The following is a 23,272-nucleotide window of genomic DNA, read 5'->3' on the forward strand; positions in this document are numbered from 1 at the left end:
GTATCATTTGGTACGATACTCTTGCTTGATACGTTCGTACCAATTTGATCCGGCATCATTTACATCGTGAGTACTAAAAATTTAGTACGAATTTGATACGAATATAATGCTTAATACGCGTATCAAGTGCACGATGTAAACTAGGCCAATATACGTCCGCATTCATGATGAATAGCGCATTTCAATTCACAATATAAGTTGAAAAATATTTCGAAACTCGGGTAAATTAAAGTACACTGCAACTTTCAATTTATTTGAATTTATTTTTATTTGTTGGGTCGCGCGTACATACAACATTCTAGGAATATTGTGTGATAGGGACATTTATTATTTCTAACCTAACCTCTTTTCCACATGCTAAACAATAAAAAATCACTGTAGTTCTACATCTACATTAACAAAATAAATCAACAAAATTACTTGAATTTAATTAAACTAGTCGGCGCTTGATCAAAATCCGACATGAAGATTAGTGATTTTTCCGTTGCATGCGCGGGACGCGCAGGTGCAGAATCGCAGAGTGCAGCATGGGAGGGGCATTGCCGGCGTGGCCGGTGGCAACTGGCACGTTGGCACGTTGGTACGTCGGCTGGAATCGTTCGTTGTCGGAGTCGTGGCTGGTGCGGAGCAGTTGATGCGTAACCAACCAGCCAACCGATTTTCCTGTTGCTTGTATCGCTCGTACCGTCCCGCTGCTCGAGGTTCCATACGCTGCTCTTCCTCTGCGAGTGTCTAATTCCTGTCGTCATTCGTCAACGGCGTCGTCCTGTACTACGCTTGTTAATCGTTAACGAGAAACAACAAGTTAACGATGGCATCGCACATAACAGATTTCTACAATGGCAAAAGCATATTCATCACCGGTGGCACCGGTTTCGTCGGAGTGTGCCTGATAGAGAAACTCCTGCGAAGCTGCCCCGGCGTCAAGAGCATTTACCTGCTTATACGGCCGAAGAAAGGAAAGCAGATCGCGGAGAGATTGGAGGAATTAACAAAAAACTCGGTAAGTGGCACATAGATAAATGCCTCGTCGAATACGAACGGTTCTCCTACATTCCCAGACAGTCGAGTCTGTCGAGAATGAACTCTACAAAATTTGTGACGAAATCTTGTCGGCAGAAAGGCTACGTAATAATGCAAACGCTCTTGATAGAACATAGAAATACTGCAGTTTTTCAACAGAATATGATAACAGATTGATGATCAAAGATCAAATAACAGCTTTCCAGGTAGCAAAATGCTAGCAATGTATGCTAACAGTGTACCAGTGTAGTCAATAGACAGGAATCTGTTCAATTATAATTGACAGATAGCAACTAGAACAGTATTTGTATCAAGATTGATCGAAAAAATTCAATGGGTAGTAAATTCCAGTTTTTGTTGAGACTTTATCCTGGACTTTATCCAATGGAATAAGTTGATAAAAACTAAAATAATTAACATCCAATACTAAAACATAATGATATACTTTAATGATGACTTTATGCAAATATATATTTTTTGCTTTAATTTGTGAGTCACTGTAGTGATCACTGTAGTTTAAAGAAAAAATTAATTAATAGTAATGAAACCTTATAACAAAATCTTTTTATTCAAATTAATATGTGAAATATATCGTTAAAACAAAAACTTATAACTTATAAATGCACTAAATTTTATTAATTTTTAAAAATGAGGAAAACGTTATAGAGTTAAAAATTTATTAATTATTAATATAAATCTAATCCGTGTTTACCATTCATCTTCTTATAACAAAAAAAAAAATGTTTCTTTATCCAATATGCTTGTATGTGAAAGTAAAGCTAATGGGATTTGATAATTGCAGGGAAGGCCATAAGGTAAACAGCTAAAAATTCACCATTATTTGAGAATTTATTGTAAAAAATATATTGAATCAATCTTTTTGAAACTTGTAATATATTTTATTATCTAACTAAAGATTTAAAAAGTTTTTACAATATATATGTGTTTTGGTTAATTTTGAAGAATTTTTTTGCAAAGAACACGTTTATTTTAGAGAGACGTTAAACTATATTTTATTTAAAGTATTTGCAACCACTAGCTACAACTTTTTCCAACTTTTTTAGCAATAAGTGGATCCCACCATAAAAAAGAAAAAAATATTTGTCCGTCGAAGCATTCGTCGAATCTATTCATTGAGATTTTTTTTTAGATATTTCATCATATGTTTGAAAATGCTAGTCAGCAAATGTGCTGTCGACCGAACTTCTGTTGTGGATGTTGCAAACCGATGTCAACAGTTGACTTGGATTTAACACGATTTTTAGACACACTGAAGATTATCATAGTAGATCTATTTTTCATCGCCAGTTACAATTTGATATAAAAACTGTTTTTTTTGTGACGAGAAAGCAATAAAATGCAAATATTTAAACAATTTTAAATAGCCAATTCAAATAATTCGCCTTTTTTATTTGCGTTTTTAAATAAAAAACTAAGTTTTTATTCAATAATGTTTACAATTCAACATCTTCGAATTTTTTTGGTTGACTTGAACATTGTTTGTCTTTCAAATCAAAATCACATTTGAATCGTCGATACCAATACTCACTAGTAATGAGCTAAACAGTTATTTGTGCTATTCGGTTTATAACTGTTACTGTTATTTCAAAATAACCGGTTATTTCAACAGTTATTTGGTTAAATGATTACTAATATTTAACCACATTATAATTTACAATAATTTTCCTATGTTAGAAAATCTTAACTAATTATCTGTTATATTAATTAAGATCAATTTTAGACTAAAAGGAATATTAACCCTTAAACACGTAAGTGGGTCTGAGAGACCCTATATGAAGTTTTGAACGCTTGCTATGTGAAGACGGAATGAGATAGGAGGTTCGGACCAAGACATAAAAAAAAGTTTGAAATCTCCTTTTTCAATTGATATAGCTGATCAACTTTTTTGGTCAACTAGAATTCGAACGGTATGGCAGCAAAGTTTTGTTAGGGTCAATGCGACCCATATAGTGTGTAAGTGAAACTTTTTTTGTGAGTATTTTACATAAAAAAACTGGACAAAATAGGGTAAGTGCACCTATTATCGTGACGTTTTCTGAAAAACCCAACTTTAATGCATCATAAAAAAAAATAAATAAAAAATTTAAACTTTTTTTTTAACGTTTATAAAAGAACTAAAAGAATATATAAATCCATCTATTTTTAACAAAATGCAATTTTATTAATATTAAAATTAATAATAATGGAATGCGCTTGTTACCGTGGTCATGTACGAATTATCGTGTACCCGTTTCCACGGATTTACCAATTACCGTGTCCTAAATACCGTTGATGAAAAAAATCCATTCCGTAATGCTGATTGGTTCTCAAGCTGTGCTTACTTCGTGAGCTACTGTCATCATGGAGATCGCGTTTTGACAGTTATCAAGAATTATGTGTGTATCGAGTAAATTTGTAATTTATAATATCAAAAGCTGTATATCACGCGCATAGCGTGAAAAAATGATAGAATGATAGTGAACTAAATACTTATGTGCCAAGTCATTCGCACTTTCACTGAAACGCGTTAATACCAACAACATACGCATTGCACCTCTAATTTTGTGGGTAAATTTTATTTATTTATTAAATGTGTTCATATTTCCATCTTTATTTAATTTTAATTTATTTTACTATTGATTAGATTAAATGTGAAATAATTTTTTTCTATGGGTACTGTTTTTTTAACGAGCTATCATTTATTTTTCAAAAACCACGGTAGTAGGGCAGGCCACGATAATAGGTGCATTTACCCTACGTTCGAACAGGTCGATTTGCAGATGTTACTCTGTCTAAAGTTGGAATACTATAAAATGTTGTAGAAAAAAGAGTTTTTCCGAAATATATCATGGAACACATCAATTTTCAATTTTAGACACGATTTAATAAAAAATTCCTCATATTCGCTTTGTTACATAAGTACATTTTTTAATAGAAGTGACAATAATATAATCTTTTTTTGAAAGTATGAATCTTTAGCTTTAAAACGCCGTATTAAAAAGTTCTTTAAAGTTTTTTGTTGCAAAGATGATTTTTTTTTTTAAGTGGATTTTTAAATGCCCAAAAATACTTCATATTCTCCATGTTACATAATTATACTTTTTAAAAGAAATGACTTTGCCAAATTTTATTTTGAACGTGTGACTCTTTAGCTTTAAAACGTCGTATTTGAAAGTCCTTAAACGTTTGTTGTTGCGAAGATATGATTTTTTGAAGGAAAAGTGGATTTTTGACCAATTTCTCATTTTTGCTTAATGGTTTTGCTTTTATAACTTCACAATAAATTATTTGTCGGCAATTATGCAGTCACACTCCTGAGATTTTAAACTTTTGTTTTAAAAAAAATCGTAGAAAAATATTGATTGTAATCAAAATTATAGCTTCTCAAAGTTGAAAAAGTCTCCCAGACCCAAAAATGTGTTTCCGTATTTTACAGGATCGGTGTGTTTAAGGGTTAATATAATTAAGATAAAATATTGTAATTGAGGGAAAAGACAAATATTATTTTTGAAATTTTTATTTTTTTAGTACATATTTTATTTTAAAAATATATAAACAAAATTATGTAATTTAAACTTTTTTTAAATATGAAAATAATAATATATATAATAAATAAAATAAAATTTAACATGAAATACAGAAAGAAATTGCTAAATTCTATGGTATATAATAATAATAAAATTTTTATTGAGATTTTAACTATGCCCGCCTTAATAAGGATATTTACACTACACACTTATATTTGAGTGTTAATTGGCTGCAGAATAGAATCTTTCTAAAGACTCGAGAATTTTTTTATTCTACAATGAATCGACATGTTTAAAAAATTTATTGTACGACAAATGTAATATCGAAGCTTATTATGCTTGTAAAATTGTAATTTATTAACCTTTAAACGGCCGGCATTGGACCTATTATAATTTCCTTAGAAAATTCACGAAATATTGTACTTATATCTTCGATACAACCTATATAATAAGGAGTCTTCCGTAGAGTCTATATTTAGACTTTCCGGCCTCTAACAGTAAGAAAAAAGTTCAAAATTTAAATTTGGCTAAAGAGGTCGTTTTTATAGGTTTTTGGGATCGCTGAATACGATAGCAAAGTCAGTTTTTAATAATATTCGATCCTTATGCCCAAAATTGCATGAGGTTTATAAATATGTGGTACGACTCTCCTTTAGCATTATCCAGAGCCGGGGACGTAGAGAGACAGTGTGGCTCTATTTTCTGTTTTTATTTGTTTTTGTTATTTTTTTTTGTTGTTGTTTTTATTGGTTTTTTTGTTTTTTTTTTTTTTTGTTTTTAAGTTTTACTGTTGACGAATTTGTTCGGACTTCTATGATAGTTTGGATCTCGTATGATAAATCTCAAAAAAAGGTGTAATACATAAAGCTTCGTGACAACTATTGCATTCATAAGTAGAACATCGTTTTATTTTATTCATTGCACAGAGCACATATTGACGCTGTAATACTTTCGTCGAGTTTTCGTTTTGAATTTGATGAAGAAAATGACGTCCAGTTAGTCGTAGATTACTGGAGTAAATTGAATATGAATGTTCATATTAGGGTCAAGTTTGAGTAATTTTCTGACCACCTGTAAACGAAATTCATGGAAAGAAATGTTCTCTTTTGTGCTTACTTTATATAGTACATAGGCATTTGTTAAAGCCAAATCAACTAAGTGGAAAAAAAAATTTTGGTACCATTTCGTTGATTTCCTGATGATTTCTGTCAGAGATAGTCGCCTATCAATATTGTCGATACCTCCCATGTTTTGATTATATTCATGAATACAAACTGGTTTTATGATTTTTTCTCCAGTCCAATGCTTTTTACCAGTAAAACAAAATTTGACTTCATGGACTGACGTAATCATGTATACTTCTTTCTTATCTATCCATTTCATGACTAACCAGACGTCATTGTGACCAATCTGTATTTCACCTCTATTTAGTTTATTTTTTAGATTTGGCATTCCTTTTCTATTCTTTCTTACAGTTCCACACATTCCTGTATCACGGTCGTGTAGAAATTCAGCCAGCTGTGGAGATGAGTACCAATTATCTATATAGATAACGTGACCTTTGCCAAAATATGACTTTAGGAAATGAGCTACAATGTCACCAGAAATACCCAAACCAAACTTTTTGTAATCGGTATTTGAGCCTGTATATACAATGAAATCCATCAAAAATCCAGTCTCGCAATCAACAAGTTTAAACAGTTTGATACCGAAACGGTTCCATTTCAATGGTAAATATTGTTTGAACTTTAGCCTCCCTTTCCGTAAAACCAAACTTTTGTCAATGCAAAGATTTTTCCCTGGTTTTATACTATTAGAGAACTTATTTTTTAGATCGTCAATTATAGGTTTTATTTTTTTCAAAGGATGATCCACTATTTCTTCGTTGTTTGAAAAATGCAAATATCGCAAAATTTGTTCATATCTATTTCGGGGCATGATATTCCCAAAAAATGGAGTGGCTAACAAAGGATCTGTACTCAAGTAATTTTTAAGAATGCCTTTTTGAACATGTCCCATATTGATTGTAAGTCCCAAGAAAATTCGTAATTCATCTACTGTTATTGGTTTTCAGGATTTCATTTTTGAACGCAAGGGTTCAGGATTTTGCTCCTGATAAAGGTTAGTTTCCATTGTTATAATTTCTACAAGAGTCGAATTGAAGAAAATTTCAAAATAGTTTAATGGAGTATCACCTTGAACAAGAATACTATCGCAAATACCGGATAGACCCGTAAAATCTTTTATAGAAGGATAAAATGAACTGTCGTAAAATATATCAGGATATTCTTTATCGATATCATAGGGTAAATCAGTATTTATATCTTCAGATGCACCAATCATATCTCGTTCATCATCAGATTCATTTGATTCTGATTCGCCACTACTCCAGGCTACAGATTCAGCGTCCATTATTATTGCAAAATTAGATTTTGAATAATTAGCTTATTTGCGATTTTTCAATGGTGAAAATGTCCACCGGTCGGTCGGTTTTGGACTCTTATTCTTCTTCTTTATTATTTCCCGTTTCCAGAATTACGAGGACGATACGACCATTCTTCAAAACCTGTATTAGAAATCAAAGTACGGAAACAGCAGCGGTTGTCCCGGCAAGCCGATTGTGACGGTTACAAAACGGTTAGTAACAGAGGTTTCGGATTCCTCTGATGGGAACGCAACTCGTGTGGGGGAGGAGGGGATGGGAGTAGGTGGTGGGAGAAGAGCGGGAGGGGGAGGAGTGGGTGGAAGGGGGAGGGGGTGTTTCGAACCTTCTGTGCATGTTTTTGAGTGTTTAAGTGAATTATTCCAAAGCGTCTATATTTAGATTTTCCGGCCGTCTAAAGGTTAAAAATAACTGTTTAGTCCGATAACCGTTATTTTTCAAATTTAATATTATTGAAGTTATTTTTCAATAACGATTACTCAGTAACACATAACGAAATAACGGCCCATTAGTACTGACACGTTTTAACTGATGAAGTAGAATCAGTTACTGAAATAAATCGGTGAGCTTCGGCAACAGGATTGGCAGGGAAAGTTCAGTGAATGGAAAAAACCATGATAAATTCCGGATTCTACCGTTCCGGACTTTATCCCATGAACTGGCAAAAGCTAAAGAAATGACTATTAAATACTAAAATACATTTACATGTTTTATACAAAAAAAACATTTTTACTGTAATTAATAAATTATTCATAAAATAAATCAATACTACTGTTATTATTGACAGACATCTTATAATAAAATCTTTTCAATAATAATTTAAAAAGCAGGGCTAATGAGTCACAACGCGGTTGTTGGTGCGCAGTAGTAAATCTTCCGTGTTTATTAAACAACTTCCATTCGATTGGTACGAACGTTTCATCTCGATTTTTTTTTATTTAAATTTAATTTAAATTTAAATTTTAAAAAATCTTTTTAAAATTCAAATTAATATATACATATGTAAATTACAATTTTCTAGAACATAAATTTTAGAATAGAAACTAAAGAGATATAAATATTATTATATTTGGTATTAATTTTTAAAGTAATGAGAAAAATAATAATAAAATTAAAAATTTTTACCAATCACATACATCTGATTTATGTTTACTACTAGCATTCTACAAAAAAAACTAATTTGTTTACATCCATTCTTAATTTATTACGAATTTTGTTTTGAATAAAGTCGTCGGACAACTATGTAAATATACGACGAAATTAGTGAAATCTTCGCGCAAACTTTTCTTATATAATGCCATAAACGGAGACTTTCTTACGGAGGGTATAGAATTTTCCATACCCAAAGCTCCTGTGAGTGTGAAATTCCACACCCAGAGAGAGAGAGGGAGAGAGAGAGAGAATTCGGAGTATTTAAAAAAATATTTTAATTTTTAATAAATTTTAAAAAATTTTAAATGATTTGACAAAAACAGTATTTGATTGGGGTGCCCATGTTACACGTTATAACATATCCAATAAAAAAAGATATTTATGTATTATTGAAACCACTCATTTCTTTCCCGTTTGAATGAAGAACTGCATGCCAAAAAAAGTCTCCGTCTCTGTATAATGCTTTCTATCACGTTCTCTCTCATTGAATTTTATCCATGGAAGTTTCTCGCAATTTTACAGGCATTTAAATTATGCTACATTTTATTTTTTTCTAAAAAGAAGTACAAATATATGTTTTACTCACATACATACAGCTTGTCATATTATATTGTCTACAGATCTTTCAACACTGTATTTAAGTACTTATGTTTATTGTTTATTGTTGAGCTAATTATTTAACATGAATAATTCAAAAAGTACATTAGAATATAAGGTAGACATAAAGATACTACGTCTAAGTATGTTGACTTTATTCTATTGATAATAATAAGCAGAAATGTATTGTTTGTGAAATATTAGTATGTACAAAAGCCCCACGACTGAAACAGTATCTTTAAAAGGGTTAAAAGATTACCCTATAAGCGTTAAAATATTTCTAGAATATACGAATATTATTAAAAATTAAAATAATGTTCCAAGAATTATTCAATATTTTTAATATTATTTTAATATTATAAGAATATTGTATGAATGTTATGTTCGTTTTTATATAATATTCGTAATACATTCTTTCAATATTCGTGGAATATTATAAAAATGTTCTACGAATATTATTTCGATTAAAAATTAATGTGAATTATTATGCATAAAATATTCATAAATTTTATAATTATTATATTTAAGAGTTATAATACTCCTGATAATTTAAAATATTAAAGTAAATAGTATTATTTACTCTTTATATAATATTCATATAATATTATCATGAATCAACATATAACTACTTTTTATTAATATTAATTAATGTTTCAAGAATATAATTTAATATTAAATAATATTGCAGCGTTTATAGGGCAAGAGCCAAACGCCATGCTATTGAATTAAAATTTTTATTTACATTCTGCGTGTGCCACTATAGAATATAACACCTCTGTAGAGTATATACACAAAAAAACATGCCAACTGTTCAATTCCTAAGGCCAATATTCATAGTCAAGTCTCATATTTAAGATTGTGTTAAGTACAATCTTAATATGTTATCAAGCAATCAGAGAACCATATGAGGATATTAAGGCATTACTTAAGACGGTCTTCAAATAAGAATCAACTATGAATATTAGCCCAAAAGGTTTACAAAGGTATCAATACAGCTCAACACTCGGCTATTAACCTTAAGGCCGACAATGAAACTGAAAGCTACGTTAATTCTTCGAATTTTGTTCTAAAACTCCAGAGACATATTCTTGATGGATTCAAATATTAAATTATGCAAAAAAATTTTGATTTTTTTATCCATTGCATAACCTTCCCCCTTAAACGTTTATATATTTAACATAAATATGTAAACTAAAAAAATTTAATCAAATTGAAGAATTTAGTCAAATTAACAATTTTTTCAATGAACGTGTATTAGTTAGATGTACAAAGATTTTGCTTCTATAAATCATAATATTATTAATCCTTAAGATTCCATCATAGATCGTGTTCAACTGATTTTTATTCATGGAAGTTTCTCGTAATTTCACAGGCATTTAAATTATGCTACATTTTATTTTTTTCTAAAAAGAAGTACAAACATATGTTTTACTCATATACATACAGCATCGAAAATTTAGAAATGTCTCAAAAATATTTTAACTAAAAAGTGAAACATTTCATAAAGGCGAAATATTTCTGAGATGTCTCTGGGATAGCAAAATGTTCACGATTCTTGCATTTGAAATCTTGCAGAAAAATATCTGAAAGGTCACTGAAAAAAATTTTCAATTTTTCTGAAATATTACCAATTGTAATATCATTTTATTTTATCAAATAATTTCCAAATAACATGTAAATATTATATTAATATTCTGTGAATATTTATTAAAAATATTCGAATATTCTATAGAATGTACGAAAAATGTACTTAAATATGAATAGTATGTTAGATATTTAAACAGTAAAACTATAAATATTCTATAATCATACATAGAATATTTTATACGTATATTTTCATACGGAACATTTTACAAATACTCTATAAAATTATGAGTAATTTTTTGTTATATATATATATATATATATATATATATATATATTAGAAGTACAAATTGAAAACCGCCGTTTTTTGTCAAAATTTGAGGATTGATTGTTGAAAAATGGTTATATACTTATTCTTGAAAGTATTGTCCATCGCCACTACTTTCTCCCACCTTTCGGGCAGCATACGAATCCCGCGTCGAAAAAACTGCTCGTCTTTTGTGGCGATCCACGAATCGACCCAGTTTTTGGCCTCTTCGTAATAATGGAAGTGCTGCTCAGCCAGGTCATGCGCCATTGATCGGAACAAATGGTAATCTGAAGAGGCGATGTCAGGAGAATATGGCGGATGAGGTAAGACGTCCCATTTCAATGTTTCCAGATAAGTTTTAACGACCTGAGCAACATGTGACCGAGCGTTGTCGTGCAGCAACATCACTTTTTCGTATCTTTGTTCGTATTGTGGCCGTTTTTCCTGCAATGCTCGGCTCAAACGCATTAGTTGTGTTCGGTAGCGAGCTCCTGTGATGGTTTCACCCGGTTGCAACAGCTCATAATAAATCACGCCGAGCTGGTCCCACCAAATACACAGCATGAGCTTCGAGCCATGGATGTTTGGCTTGGCCGTCGATGTTGATGCATGGCCGCGGTAGCCCCACGATTTTTTTCGCTTTGGATTATCATAATGGATCCACTTTTTATCGCCGATTACAATACGATGCAGAAAACCCTTCCGTTTTTGCCGTTGGAGCAGCTGTTCGCACGCGAAAAAACGCCGTTCGACGTCTCTCGGCTTTAATTCGTATAGCACCCAGTATCCATGCTTTTGGATCATTCCCATGGTTTTCAAACGATGTGAAATAGCTTGTTGAGTCACGCTCAATGAATCTGCAAGCTCCTGTTGCGTTTGAGATGAATCTTCATTCAGTAATGTTTCCAATTGTGCGTCTTCAAACTTTTTCACCTGTCCGGAACGCTCCTTGTCTTCTACGCCGAAATCACTACTTTTGAAGTGTTGGAACCATTCTCGACACGTTCTTTCACTAATGGAAGCCTCACCATAAGTTTTTACAATCATTCGACGCGCCTCAGCCGCAGATTTTTTCGAATTGAAGGCAAAAAGCAAAACTTCCCGCAAATGACGCTTATTGGGCACAAATTTCGACATTTTCGATCACAAAAAAATATATAATGCCGATAAAAATTCACAACTGCAATGATAAGGAATTGTTGCCAGATGCCCAACCTTACATTTAAAATTTTTGATCTAACGTTTGATGCCAGCATTTACCGCTGTCGCCATCTACTGGAAAACGGCGGTTTTCAATTTGTACTCCTAATATATATATATATATATATATATATATATATATATATATATATTTAAATGTATATAGATACATGTTAAAATTATATAGATACATGTTATACATATATATATATATATATATATATTTGATATATATATATATAACAAAAAATTACTCATAATTTTATAGAGTATTTGTAAAATGTTCCGTATGAAAATATACGTATAAAATATTCTATGTATGATTATAAAATATTTATATAGTTTTACTGTTTAAATATCTAACATACTATTCATATTTAAGTACATTTTTCGTACATTCTATAGAATATTCGAATATTTTTAATAAATATTCACAGAATCTATATACATTTTACAATATACATTTACACATATATATATATATATATATATATATATATATATATTTGTAAAATGTATATAGATAAACACATTACTTGCTGTGCTGATGGCTTCGTTCGGCAGAAAAGTAATTCTGGAACGATAACTATTATCTGAAATTATATTGTAATATTTTTTAATGTAATTATACTTATACATTTAAATGACTAAAGGCAAAAACCGATCATATTAATGAGACTTACATTAATTCTCTTCTCTTTGAGTTGGATTTGTTTTTTTTTTGCACAAATATTTGTTAATATTGACATTTGAATATACGCAAGAATAACTTTGTCTTGCTGATAAACTGTTGGCAGTACATACACATTGTTGCATCGTTGCTGCATTATATATTGATACCTGTGTGTTGCCTCAATGTCAGTAAATTTATTGAAGATAAATAAAATGCGACAAGTTGACAGCATAATCGCAAATTTGCCCAATTTTGCTTAGACACACGTTTGATTATTTCAAACTTTTTATTGCTGCTCTGAACTGCAGTAGAATTCTTATAAGGCCTCGAAGATTCGTTTTTTATTGCTAAACTAGTGTACATTCGCTGTACTTAAAATGAAATAAGTATATGTGTTTAAAATTTGATGAAAACAAGAAGGAAAGTTTCTGCAACAAAAATAATATACGTATCTTTTGATACATTTGTTATGTAAAGTTTATTCTTTTCGATTAAATTTTCTACGTCTTCAATTATTCTCTTTTTCCTCTTCATTAGAGAATAGATAAACGATGCAAGGGATTCAGTTAAAAAGAATAGATTTAGTTCCGTAGATTGGCAGCAGAAAGTAGGAGTAGAACTTTCTGTTCTCAGCAGAGTTTGCTCTATCATTAATTTGCTGTTAAATTATGTTGGCAGATTCTGTCAGAGCAAAACTTGAAGTTACGAACTCATTTGACGTCAATTTGCTAACAATTTCTGATCAAGTTTGCTACCAATTTATCGGCATATCGCAGAGTTTACTTATTGGATTATAACTCTCTTTCATACAGGTCTTTAACAGAATGAAGGAAGAGAAGCAAACTGATTTATTCAAAAAGCTAATCGCAGTTGCCGGAGACGTCGGGGAAGAAAATTTGGGATTGTCTTCACAGGATCGAGCGACCCTAATAAATACAATAGAAGTTGTTTTCCATTCAGCCGCTACATTGGACTTCGAAGCCGATCTAAAAACTACTACAAACATTAATTTGTTAGGAACCCGCAGGCTCGTTCAGCTCTGTCAAGAGATAAAAAATTTCAAGGTAAACCGGTTTTTGAAGAAAGAGTTTTTCACAAATAGAATTAAAATTCATATTGCATACTCTTTCTGCGTTTTCCGCAAATAGAGCATGTTTATTGACGTTTATATTTGCCTTGACGATTTCTTTTATTTAATGTTTTTAGGCGCTTGTTCATGTTTCCAGTGCGTATGTTAATTCAGTGTTGCACGACGTCGATGAGATAGTGTATCCCGCGCCGGCGGATGTAAATTCGTTTCTCAAGCTGGTTGACACACTGGACGATGCTGCCTTAATTGCCAAAACGCCAGAAATATTAAAAGATCATCCGAATCCTTACACGTTCACCAAACATTTGGCGGAACACGAAGTAGTAAACGGAGGCCTTCCAACAACTATTATTCGTCCCTCGATGAGTAAATTCAAGTTTTTATTATATATACATATACATACATATATAATGTGTGATACAATTAAATTTACATAAGAGAGAAAAAAATTACCAAATAAAAAACTACATTTTTATATATAAAGTATTAAATTTATTTGATGATCCATATTGTAATTATTTTGTTATTTAGAGTAATCCAATTTTTAAAAATCACAATCTAATGTAATATAAAAATTAATTAATTTCAAAATTAACTTTTAATTTAACTTTGTTAATTTAATATTAATACAACTTTTAAATGAGTTTTTTGTTTATGTAATTTTTAAAGTGACTACATTTTATAAAACCTTTAATTTAGTTTAGAAAATAGATTAACTTATCCAGTCTTAATATTTAGTAATAGGATCATGGAAAGAGCCAGTTCCAGGATGGACGATATCAAAAAACGGACCACAAGGCTTCTTATTAGGTGCCAGTAAGGGCATTGTGAGAAGATTGCCAGTTGCAAAGAATCTCGTTTATGATTATATTCCAGTAGATATAGTAGTTAACAGTATAATTGTTGCGGCCTATAATATCGACCGTAGCAGGTAATTCTGGAAAGAGAAATTTTACTTTATAGAAAACATGCGCTTACTTTGAATTATAATATTTAAATTTACTTATCTGTAATTTTAGCGATAAAGGATTACAGGTGTACCATTGCACATCTAGCACGTGCCAACCTTTCAAATGGGAATATGTAGAAAATAATATAAACAACTATTTACACAAGTATCCGTTACGCAGCGCCGTTTGGTATCCGTATCTCAAGTTTTTACCGTCGCTCTTTTTATTTAAAATCTCCGCCATTTTTGTTCACTTCATTCCTGCTTACATTTTGGATGCGATTACCCGATTATGCGGAGGCCGTCCTATGTAAGGTTCAATATTTCACGTAAAATATAAAGTGTCTAAAGTCTGTTCCATCGTCTATATTTCGTAAATGATTCAAAATTATGAAAAACCATAAAATATCCCAAATAAAAATAATTTTAACTGGGATATTTTATGGTTTTTCTGTTGTTTTTATGTTATTTTTTTGCAAAAGCAGTCTATAAAAAATATCAGAAAAATTTCTCTATAAATTATATTAGCAGAGAAATCGACGAGAAACTGCAGACAAAATTGTAAAAAAAAATGTGAGAGTCAGTGACAAGGGTGATAAAAAGGGTCAGTAAAAAGACTTGTTTTTTGACCCATTTCTTGGACCTCGAATTTCAAACTTTTCTTTATGCTAAATAATATTATATAATGAAACATTAATCCCAGAAAATTTTGAAGATGAGCATAAGCGCGGTTCCGGAGATATAAAGGGTTGAAAGTGATGGTTTCTCATAACACAGGGCGCTGTTTTTAGATTTTTTTTTCTGTTGTTTGAATAAAAATGACCATTTCCCATTGTATTTTTGCGCGCTGGACACGAATCTTGTAAGCAAATTGCTCTATCACGTCAGATTTCTTAGAAAAGTGTCAAAAATGATTATTTTTACCTCATCATTAAAAAAAATCTATTTCTATCTATCTAAAAAATATATATAACGGAGTGAAATATTGTTTCTTTTGGATTTTTATCCTGGATTGAAATATGAAGCATCCGTCAGCAGTTTTGAACTATGAGAAGTATAACATCTCAGTTGAAGAACCTACATTGATTAAGCCGCATATGAAATCTCGTTATTGTGGTGGTCAGTACCACTACATTTTTATTTTGATAGATAAAGCAAAAACTGGACGAGATTCTATTCGTGAGTACTATTGTACTTGTCAAAGTAGTGCTCGGACTGCAGGTTGTTGCAGTCAAGTAATGACAATTGTATGGTTCCTTGGATTTGCTCAATATTATGAGATACAAATACCTAATCCTGAAATATGCAATGTATCTATCACGATTCATTAAACAACCCTGCATAGTGAGAGACATGAAAACTCTCAGTAGAAAAGCATCTCGATCCGTGAAAGGCGGTGTCACTTCAACTCTATCTATCTCGGGGAGTTTTCATACTAGAGGAAAACTAAGGTCATATTTCAATTCAGGATAAAAATCCATAAGAAACAATGTTTAAATTTATATATATATATATATATATATATATATATATAAATTTAAACATTGTTTCTTATGGATTTTTATCCTGAATTGAAATATGACCTTAGTTTTCCTATATATATATATATATATATATATATATATATATATATATATATATATATATATACATTTTAGATAGATAGAAATAGATTTTTTTTTAATGATGAGGTGAAAATGATCATTTTTGACATTTTTCTAAGAAATCTGACGTGATAGAGCAATTTGCTTACCAGATTCGTGTTCAGCGCGCAAAAATACAGTGGGAAATGGTAACTTTTATTTAAACAACAGAAAAAAAATGTAAAAACGGCGCCCTGTGTTATGAGAAATCATCACTTTCAACCCTTTATATCTCCGGAACCGCGTTTATGCTCATCTTCAAATGTTTCTGGGATTAATGTTCCATTATATAGTACTATTTAGCATAAAGAAAAGTTTGAAATTCGAGGTCCAAGAAATGGGCCAATTTTAATGACCCTCTTTGTAGGCAATATTGTAGAGAAATTGGAAGAAGCATTTCTATGCACTTTCTGTTAAATCTATTTGCAGAAAAATTGAAAAGAAATTAAAGACAAAACAAACAAACACAAATTTTCGCAGAATTTGTAGAGAATATTGTTAAGCAATTTCTCAGTATTTTTTTTACAAGATCTATCTGGAAAGAAATTAAGAGGAAAGTAATGGCAATTTTTTTAGTGCAATCACAGTATAAAAAGTAAAGAAAGAAAGGAAAAAGTACAGAGATATTTTTAAAGAAATTTCTTTGCATTTTCTCTGCAAAACCTATTTGTAGAAAAATATAAGAAAAACAGAAGATTTTTGAGCAATACGCGGTACTGCTCGAAACAGCGGAGAAATATGCAGAGAAATTTACAGAAAAATTTGCAGAGAAATGTTAAAAAAAATTTTTTTTCTGAGATATGTTTGACCTTTTCCAGTAGCTACCTTTTTGGAAGTTGAAGGCTAAAACAGGTCTTTGAAATGATTGAACCCATATTCTACGTTTTTTCATTATTTTAAATCGTTTTCGAAGTATAGACGGTGAGAAAAGACTTTATAGACATCCTGTATGTACCAATTTGTTATGAAATTCCTTTTAAATGTGTATTTTTGATTTTTTTTTTTAGTCTAGTTCGTCTGCATACAAATATTAACAATTCGTTGGGACGCCTTGAAAAATTTATCTTTCAAGAATGGAAATTTAATAATCCGCGTTTTCTGCAGTTGCATGAATCATTATCACCAGAAGATCAAAAATTATTTACACTTGACATTAGACCGTTAGTCTGGAAAGACTACTTTATAGATTTGGTACAAGGTGTCAGAATGTATCTTCATAACGAATCTCCGAAATCTTTACCAAAAGCACGTTCCAAAGATAAAATGTAAGTATAATGTATTTGTCGAGCATATGATTTCTTAGTCAACATTAATGATTATACAGGCACACAATAAAAATTAATGTTTAATTCGTTTAGGCGTTTAGGCTACGGTATTCTTATGTGTTTTGACGCTTTGCAACCGAATACGATATCTAAATTGTTCTGTCAATTTTTTTTATTGACCAAAAATAGGTCATTTTTGTAGTATTTTGAAAGCCATTTACCACCTAATTTGTAATATGCAAGCTGGTAGATTAAAAATGTCTGTATTGCATATTTGAATTCTTTATACAAAGTACTAATAACGAATTATTAGAGGATCCATTATTTCCCTGCATATTTACATGCTTGTAAGTAGTTGTACGTGTAAAAATGTATCTGAACATCTTTTACGCTATCCTATGAATTCAAAATACGTAAGAATATTATGTCTTAATTTTCGGATCAAACATTAAATTATTTTGTGTGCTTGCGCTATTAATTGTCACTGACAATTGTATTTATATTCCAGACTTATGATCGCTCATTTGGGCTTACAAGCTACTCTGTTGGGTTTGATCTGGTGGCTAGTTAAAGTTTTATTTGCCACAACATGGACAAAAACTGGCTTAATTGTTCCAATAACATACTTGCTTTTCAATCAAATATAAATATAATACTATATTTAAGTCTGTCAATTTGATAATTTGTAAATGTAATGTAATATTTTTGAATGCTTTTCTTATATTCGTACATAGAATATTTATACAGAAAATTGATTTTTATACGTAAATATGTATGCACAAAAGTATACGTATATATACCTATATAATGTCATACTTCTAAACTTTTTATGTCTTAATGGAAACATAAGATACTTTTTTAACTTTAAAGAATTGAAATCCATATTGAAAAATCCGAATATGTACTTACGATTTGAATATTCACAATTAGAATGCAAACTAGATTTTGAAGTACTCTACAATGCAAAATATATCCGCTCTAAATATGATGGATAAAAGTGACTCTTTTCCACTTTATAAGTGTGAAATTAAAGTGGAATTATCGATCGTCACTTTTTTCTATCATATTTAGAGCGGATATGTTTTGCAGTGTAGAGATGACACAATTTTTACTTTAGTTGAAAAAGTATAGAATATTAATAATACAAAACGTTGATTTACTTGCGTGTATGTGTGTAAATATAAAATAATTGTAATACATACATACACCCTCATATAATTATACCTTTAATTGATCCATGATGAAGCAAGGGAACACACTTCGTGTCTTTACATTTAAAGTTACTATTAATATTAGTATTAATATCTGTAATTTTTACTATTATAAATATTTACTTTGAGTTTAGTGAAAATGATTAGTTGCAAACATCTATTTACAATTTATTGAATAATAACAATAAAAATCTTTAAAAGATTTCAAATATTAGTGTCAAATTTTTTATATCAGGATTATCGTGTATTTTATTTTATTTGATTTTTTAGGGTTAACGTTTATATATTAACCATATCTAAATACCTTATAAATTTTTTAGTGTATTTTTGAATTTTTAATGTAATAGGTAATGGGTATGGATAATATTCAAACACTTCATTATTTGCAAGATTTTATTACACAAGTTTATTACAATTTTATTACACAAATAGAATGTTAATAAAAATCTAATGAGTTTATAATTAATGACAGTGTCAGTTTCTTATATGTTCTGTTACTGAGGATCAGAGAGAGAGAGAAAGATATTCTATATTTTTTTATTTTTACCATTAAGTTGATAAATCTGATCTATAAAATATGCAAGCATTTCGAACGAGATAAGTTGAGAAATAGTAAATATGTTGCAGAAAATACAATTCGACTTTATAACAAACAGAGAAACGTCATGATGATTCTTAGATCCGTTATATACTGAACTCAGTACTAATGTTTGACGTTTCTATCTCTTACTTCGCTTCGGTTTTGATGTTTATATACTATATATTTACTGGAAACTTCATTATACCGCTCTAACACGTATGCTCGTATGTGCGTGCGTACGTGCGTGCGCGCGCATATAAATGCATATATGTAAATATATTCATATATATTTGGTTTCCAAAAAGCATGATGCAATTACTTCAAACGTCTCTGGACAGAAAAGTACTGGACTTAGAGAGTTGTACTCATTGAAACTTTTGTTTGGGACGTTGAGAACAACATATTTCAATTGCAGTCAATTTAACAGAGGGCCATTTTCTATAAGGATTGTGCGAGGTCCTTTCTAAAATCAAATTTTTATTATATTATCATTGTATTCAGTACACTGTCGAAATCTCTTAAATATTAATTATGTTATAAGGCGATCATAAAACGCTCCAGTGAAGATTCTAATATAATTGTAAAGTGATGTATTGTAATGTAATTTCAAAATAGTTTTATAATAGTTCCATTTCACTTCACTTGAGTTAAAATGTATTCTCGACATATATTTCCAAGCCATGAATACCATACAATTTAAAATTATAAATACGCACGTTTTTGTTTCAATAAAAAGAAAGTTATGATGAAAATATTCTCCAAATTCGTTGGAATGGAATCCCACTCTAAAAGTGTGAAAATCCTGCCAGTCTTGATAAAGAGTGGCAGAATTTTCACACTTTTAGAGTGGGATTCCACTTTTTTGGATGAAATTCCACTCTAAAGAGTTTAAAGAGTATGTAAACATTAAAATATAATAGTATTGAATAGCAATATTCCTGATTAAAATGAATATAGAAATACTGTTTCATTTATAAACAAAAGATTATAAACGTTGTGATAGAAGAAGTAAATTCATTACTTGCAGAGGCAGATATAGAATTGCCATGCAGTTTTATTTGCTTTTTTATCTAATTCAAATATATGTTTTAAAATAATATATATCTTGTTCTATGTAATTACTGCATTATTAAACATTACATTAATTACTTTCAATCAATTTCAATGTACATAGTGAAGAAAATATATATTCAATACTTTTCAATTTATTGCAAGGTGTATAATCGTTCCTTGATAGCAAACTGCGCACAGATTGGTAGTGAACTGAATCAGATAGTAAGGGTAAATACATCTGTGCCCGCATTAAGCTCAGGATCTGTCGACAAAGCCTGCTAACATGTCAACTGATTGCCAACAGAAATCGAGCAGAATCGGTGTACGTAGGCAAAAAACGAGCTGCAAATTCTACTCGATTTCTAGTAATGAGATATATAGTCAACAGATTTCGTCTTACAAGGGAACTATCACAGGTGTCCGGCGCCGGTTTGATTCTCTTTGAAATATGCTAAATACGAAAATTAAAGAGACCCATATTTTTTTATATGAGTGGAATCTCATGTTTGGGGGGTAAAACACTCTTTGGAAAAAAAACGTAAAAAAATCTACTCTTACAAGAGTTTTCTTCGTATATTATAAAATAAAAAATCTTAGAATAATTTAGAATTTACTTAAAGAACTCTGGGAGAGATTCTCAAAAATTCTGAAAAGTATTTCAATTCATATAAAAAAATCTTAGAAATTTTCTAAAATATGTTATAAAATTATATAGAAAGTTTAAAAAATTATATCTCAACAAATTGAAGGTTATTTATCGTCACTTTCATGTCAAAAGAACAGCTTTGACAACATCACTTTAACAATGTCAATTGATGACAAATAATGTCAGTTTGTTACTTTCGATACGGAATTTTAGAAAAAATTTCACTAGAGTTATTAAATGTTTGAGGAATAATCAAAAATTATTATCATATGCAGCTAACAACTATTTTATTTTTAATTCAACATCGTGAAATTTTACTTAAAGTTCTTCTAAAATAGTTACAATTATAGTCATATTACTTTGATAAGAAAAATTATCATCCATATGGAGTTATAGTTTTTATTTTTGCATCTAACTGATTTTACTTGCGTTGATAATATACCTTCTATAAATAACGATAATTTAATATCGATTGTACATTTCATGTATAACTTTTCAACGAAGAAAGGTGCCAATTGCATTTCAGAACTTTATTATATTGTACTATGATAATGTTAGTAATAACCAACCCAAATGGTATATATTTACTTATAAATAAATATCTTAAATTTAATCCAACATATTTTCAACGTTTAAATCCTATATGTTGAAGCATCACATATTTGATATGTAAATAATATGCACCATTTGCAAATTTATATTACATAAAAAACAATAGATACAAGTAATTATGATATAAATATCACAAAATATTTGTTATATAAAGTGTTATCCCCAATTTTATTGTTATATAGAACAATACAAATTACCGCGTAGAAGCTCGCCAAGCCATGCGCCGACGCTGTGAGATTGCACCTTTATTCTCGTTATCATTTTCGTTATTTACGTTTTAATGATTCTTAATGATTTGCGTGCTTCTGAGCATATTATAGATATTATTCGTACATTCCACAAGAAAATAGAATATTCCCACACACACACACACACACACACACACACACACACACACACACACACGATGTGCAAAAATCCGACCAGCAACCTCCACGTGGTACACATTGGGTAATGCTAATGTCGGCGGTAGACGTCATTTTTCAAAAAATGTACTGTAAAAAATGTGTTTCTTCGAAGTCTTGTAACTTGGTCAAAAAAAATCGTAGAAAAAATTTTAAAAAAGCATTTTGTAGACAAAATGTCATACTTTATGGCACTTGCATTGGATTTGTCGAGAAAAAATTTTTATTGAGCTACAGGCTATTAAAAATACGTAATTTCAAGGAAAAAACAGTGTATCTTTTTTGGGGCATAGTACTAAGAAATTGAAAAAATTTTTGAAAATTATTGATAACATGTTAAAGCTGAAACTTCGAGCTTTAAAATGGTTTTTTAATTTTTTGTCTACGATGATTTTTCACGGAGTACGGATAGCATTTGTAAAAAATGCAGGTTTAGCTTCAAAGTTGCGTAACTCGATTAAAAAAAATCGTAAAGAAATTTTAAATAAAGCATTTTGTAGGCAAAATGTTGTAGTTTATGAAGCTTTACTTGAATTATTCGAAAAAAATTTGTTGGTCGAGCTGCAAAGTGTCAAAAATACAAAATTTTAAGGAACAAAACAGGGTGTGCTTTTTTACTGCATAAGACAAGGAAGTTAAAAGAATTTTGAAAATCTGCTGGTAGAACGTTAAAGCACGATCTTCAAGCTTCAAAATGCTTTTTTTATTTTTTATCTACGATGATTTTTCACCGAGTTACAGTCATTTGAAAATAGCCTAATTTTTGGTGTCTGAAAAGTGTTCCCTATTTTTCTTTGAGTAGTGTATTAATATCGTTTGATATTTGATTTCAACATTTAACGACAATAACATGGCCCAAATTAATTTATCTTGCATGAACATGTGCTACTGTATGCATTATTTGTACATGCGCCATTGTCCAGGATAAGTTTATAATTTTAAAATCAAAATTTACAATTATAAATTTTTCATGAATAAAATCAAGATATGCACAAATATAAAAAAATTTACATCACTTTTAACTTATTACGATCTTAAATTTATATAATGTTACGTAAATACACGTAATAAGTTAAAAAAAAACTTAGGTAACGTAGGTTAGATAACGTAAATCTGAAAAAATAAAAAATGAGCAACAGAAGAGATGTCAAAGAGATTAGGCATTATAGGTAATGCCAATATACGTAAGACCTGTAATGCTATAAGCTTGGTTACGACGCAGAATCGTTAGGGACCTCAATAATAAAATGTCATATAAAATTTTGCAACAGAAGTGTTTCTAAAATCTTGTAATATGAAAATCTACGCAT

The 23,272-nt window shown here is 30.2% G+C and overlaps 1 protein-coding gene across 1 annotated transcript; it reads left to right on the top strand.

Annotated features, from left to right (window-relative positions):
• Nucleotides 1-669: 669 nt before the first annotated feature.
• LOC105196424 (putative fatty acyl-CoA reductase CG8306) lies at nt 670-19,129 on the top strand. The gene is made up of 7 exons (XM_039458133.1): nt 670-1,003; nt 13,322-13,573; nt 13,716-13,965; nt 14,338-14,530; nt 14,619-14,858; nt 17,199-17,456; nt 17,965-19,129. The coding sequence occupies exons 1-7, from the start codon at nt 812-814 to the stop codon at nt 18,101-18,103; spliced, it is 1,524 nt and encodes a 507-aa protein (XP_039314067.1). The 5' UTR covers nt 670-811; the 3' UTR covers nt 18,104-19,129.
• The last annotated feature ends 4,143 nt before the right edge of the window (nt 19,130-23,272 follow it).

The sequence above is a fragment of the Solenopsis invicta genome, chromosome 15, assembly GCF_016802725.1.
Source record: "Solenopsis invicta isolate M01_SB chromosome 15, UNIL_Sinv_3.0, whole genome shotgun sequence".
In the NCBI taxonomy this organism is placed as follows: Eukaryota; Metazoa; Arthropoda; class Insecta; order Hymenoptera; family Formicidae; genus Solenopsis; species Solenopsis invicta.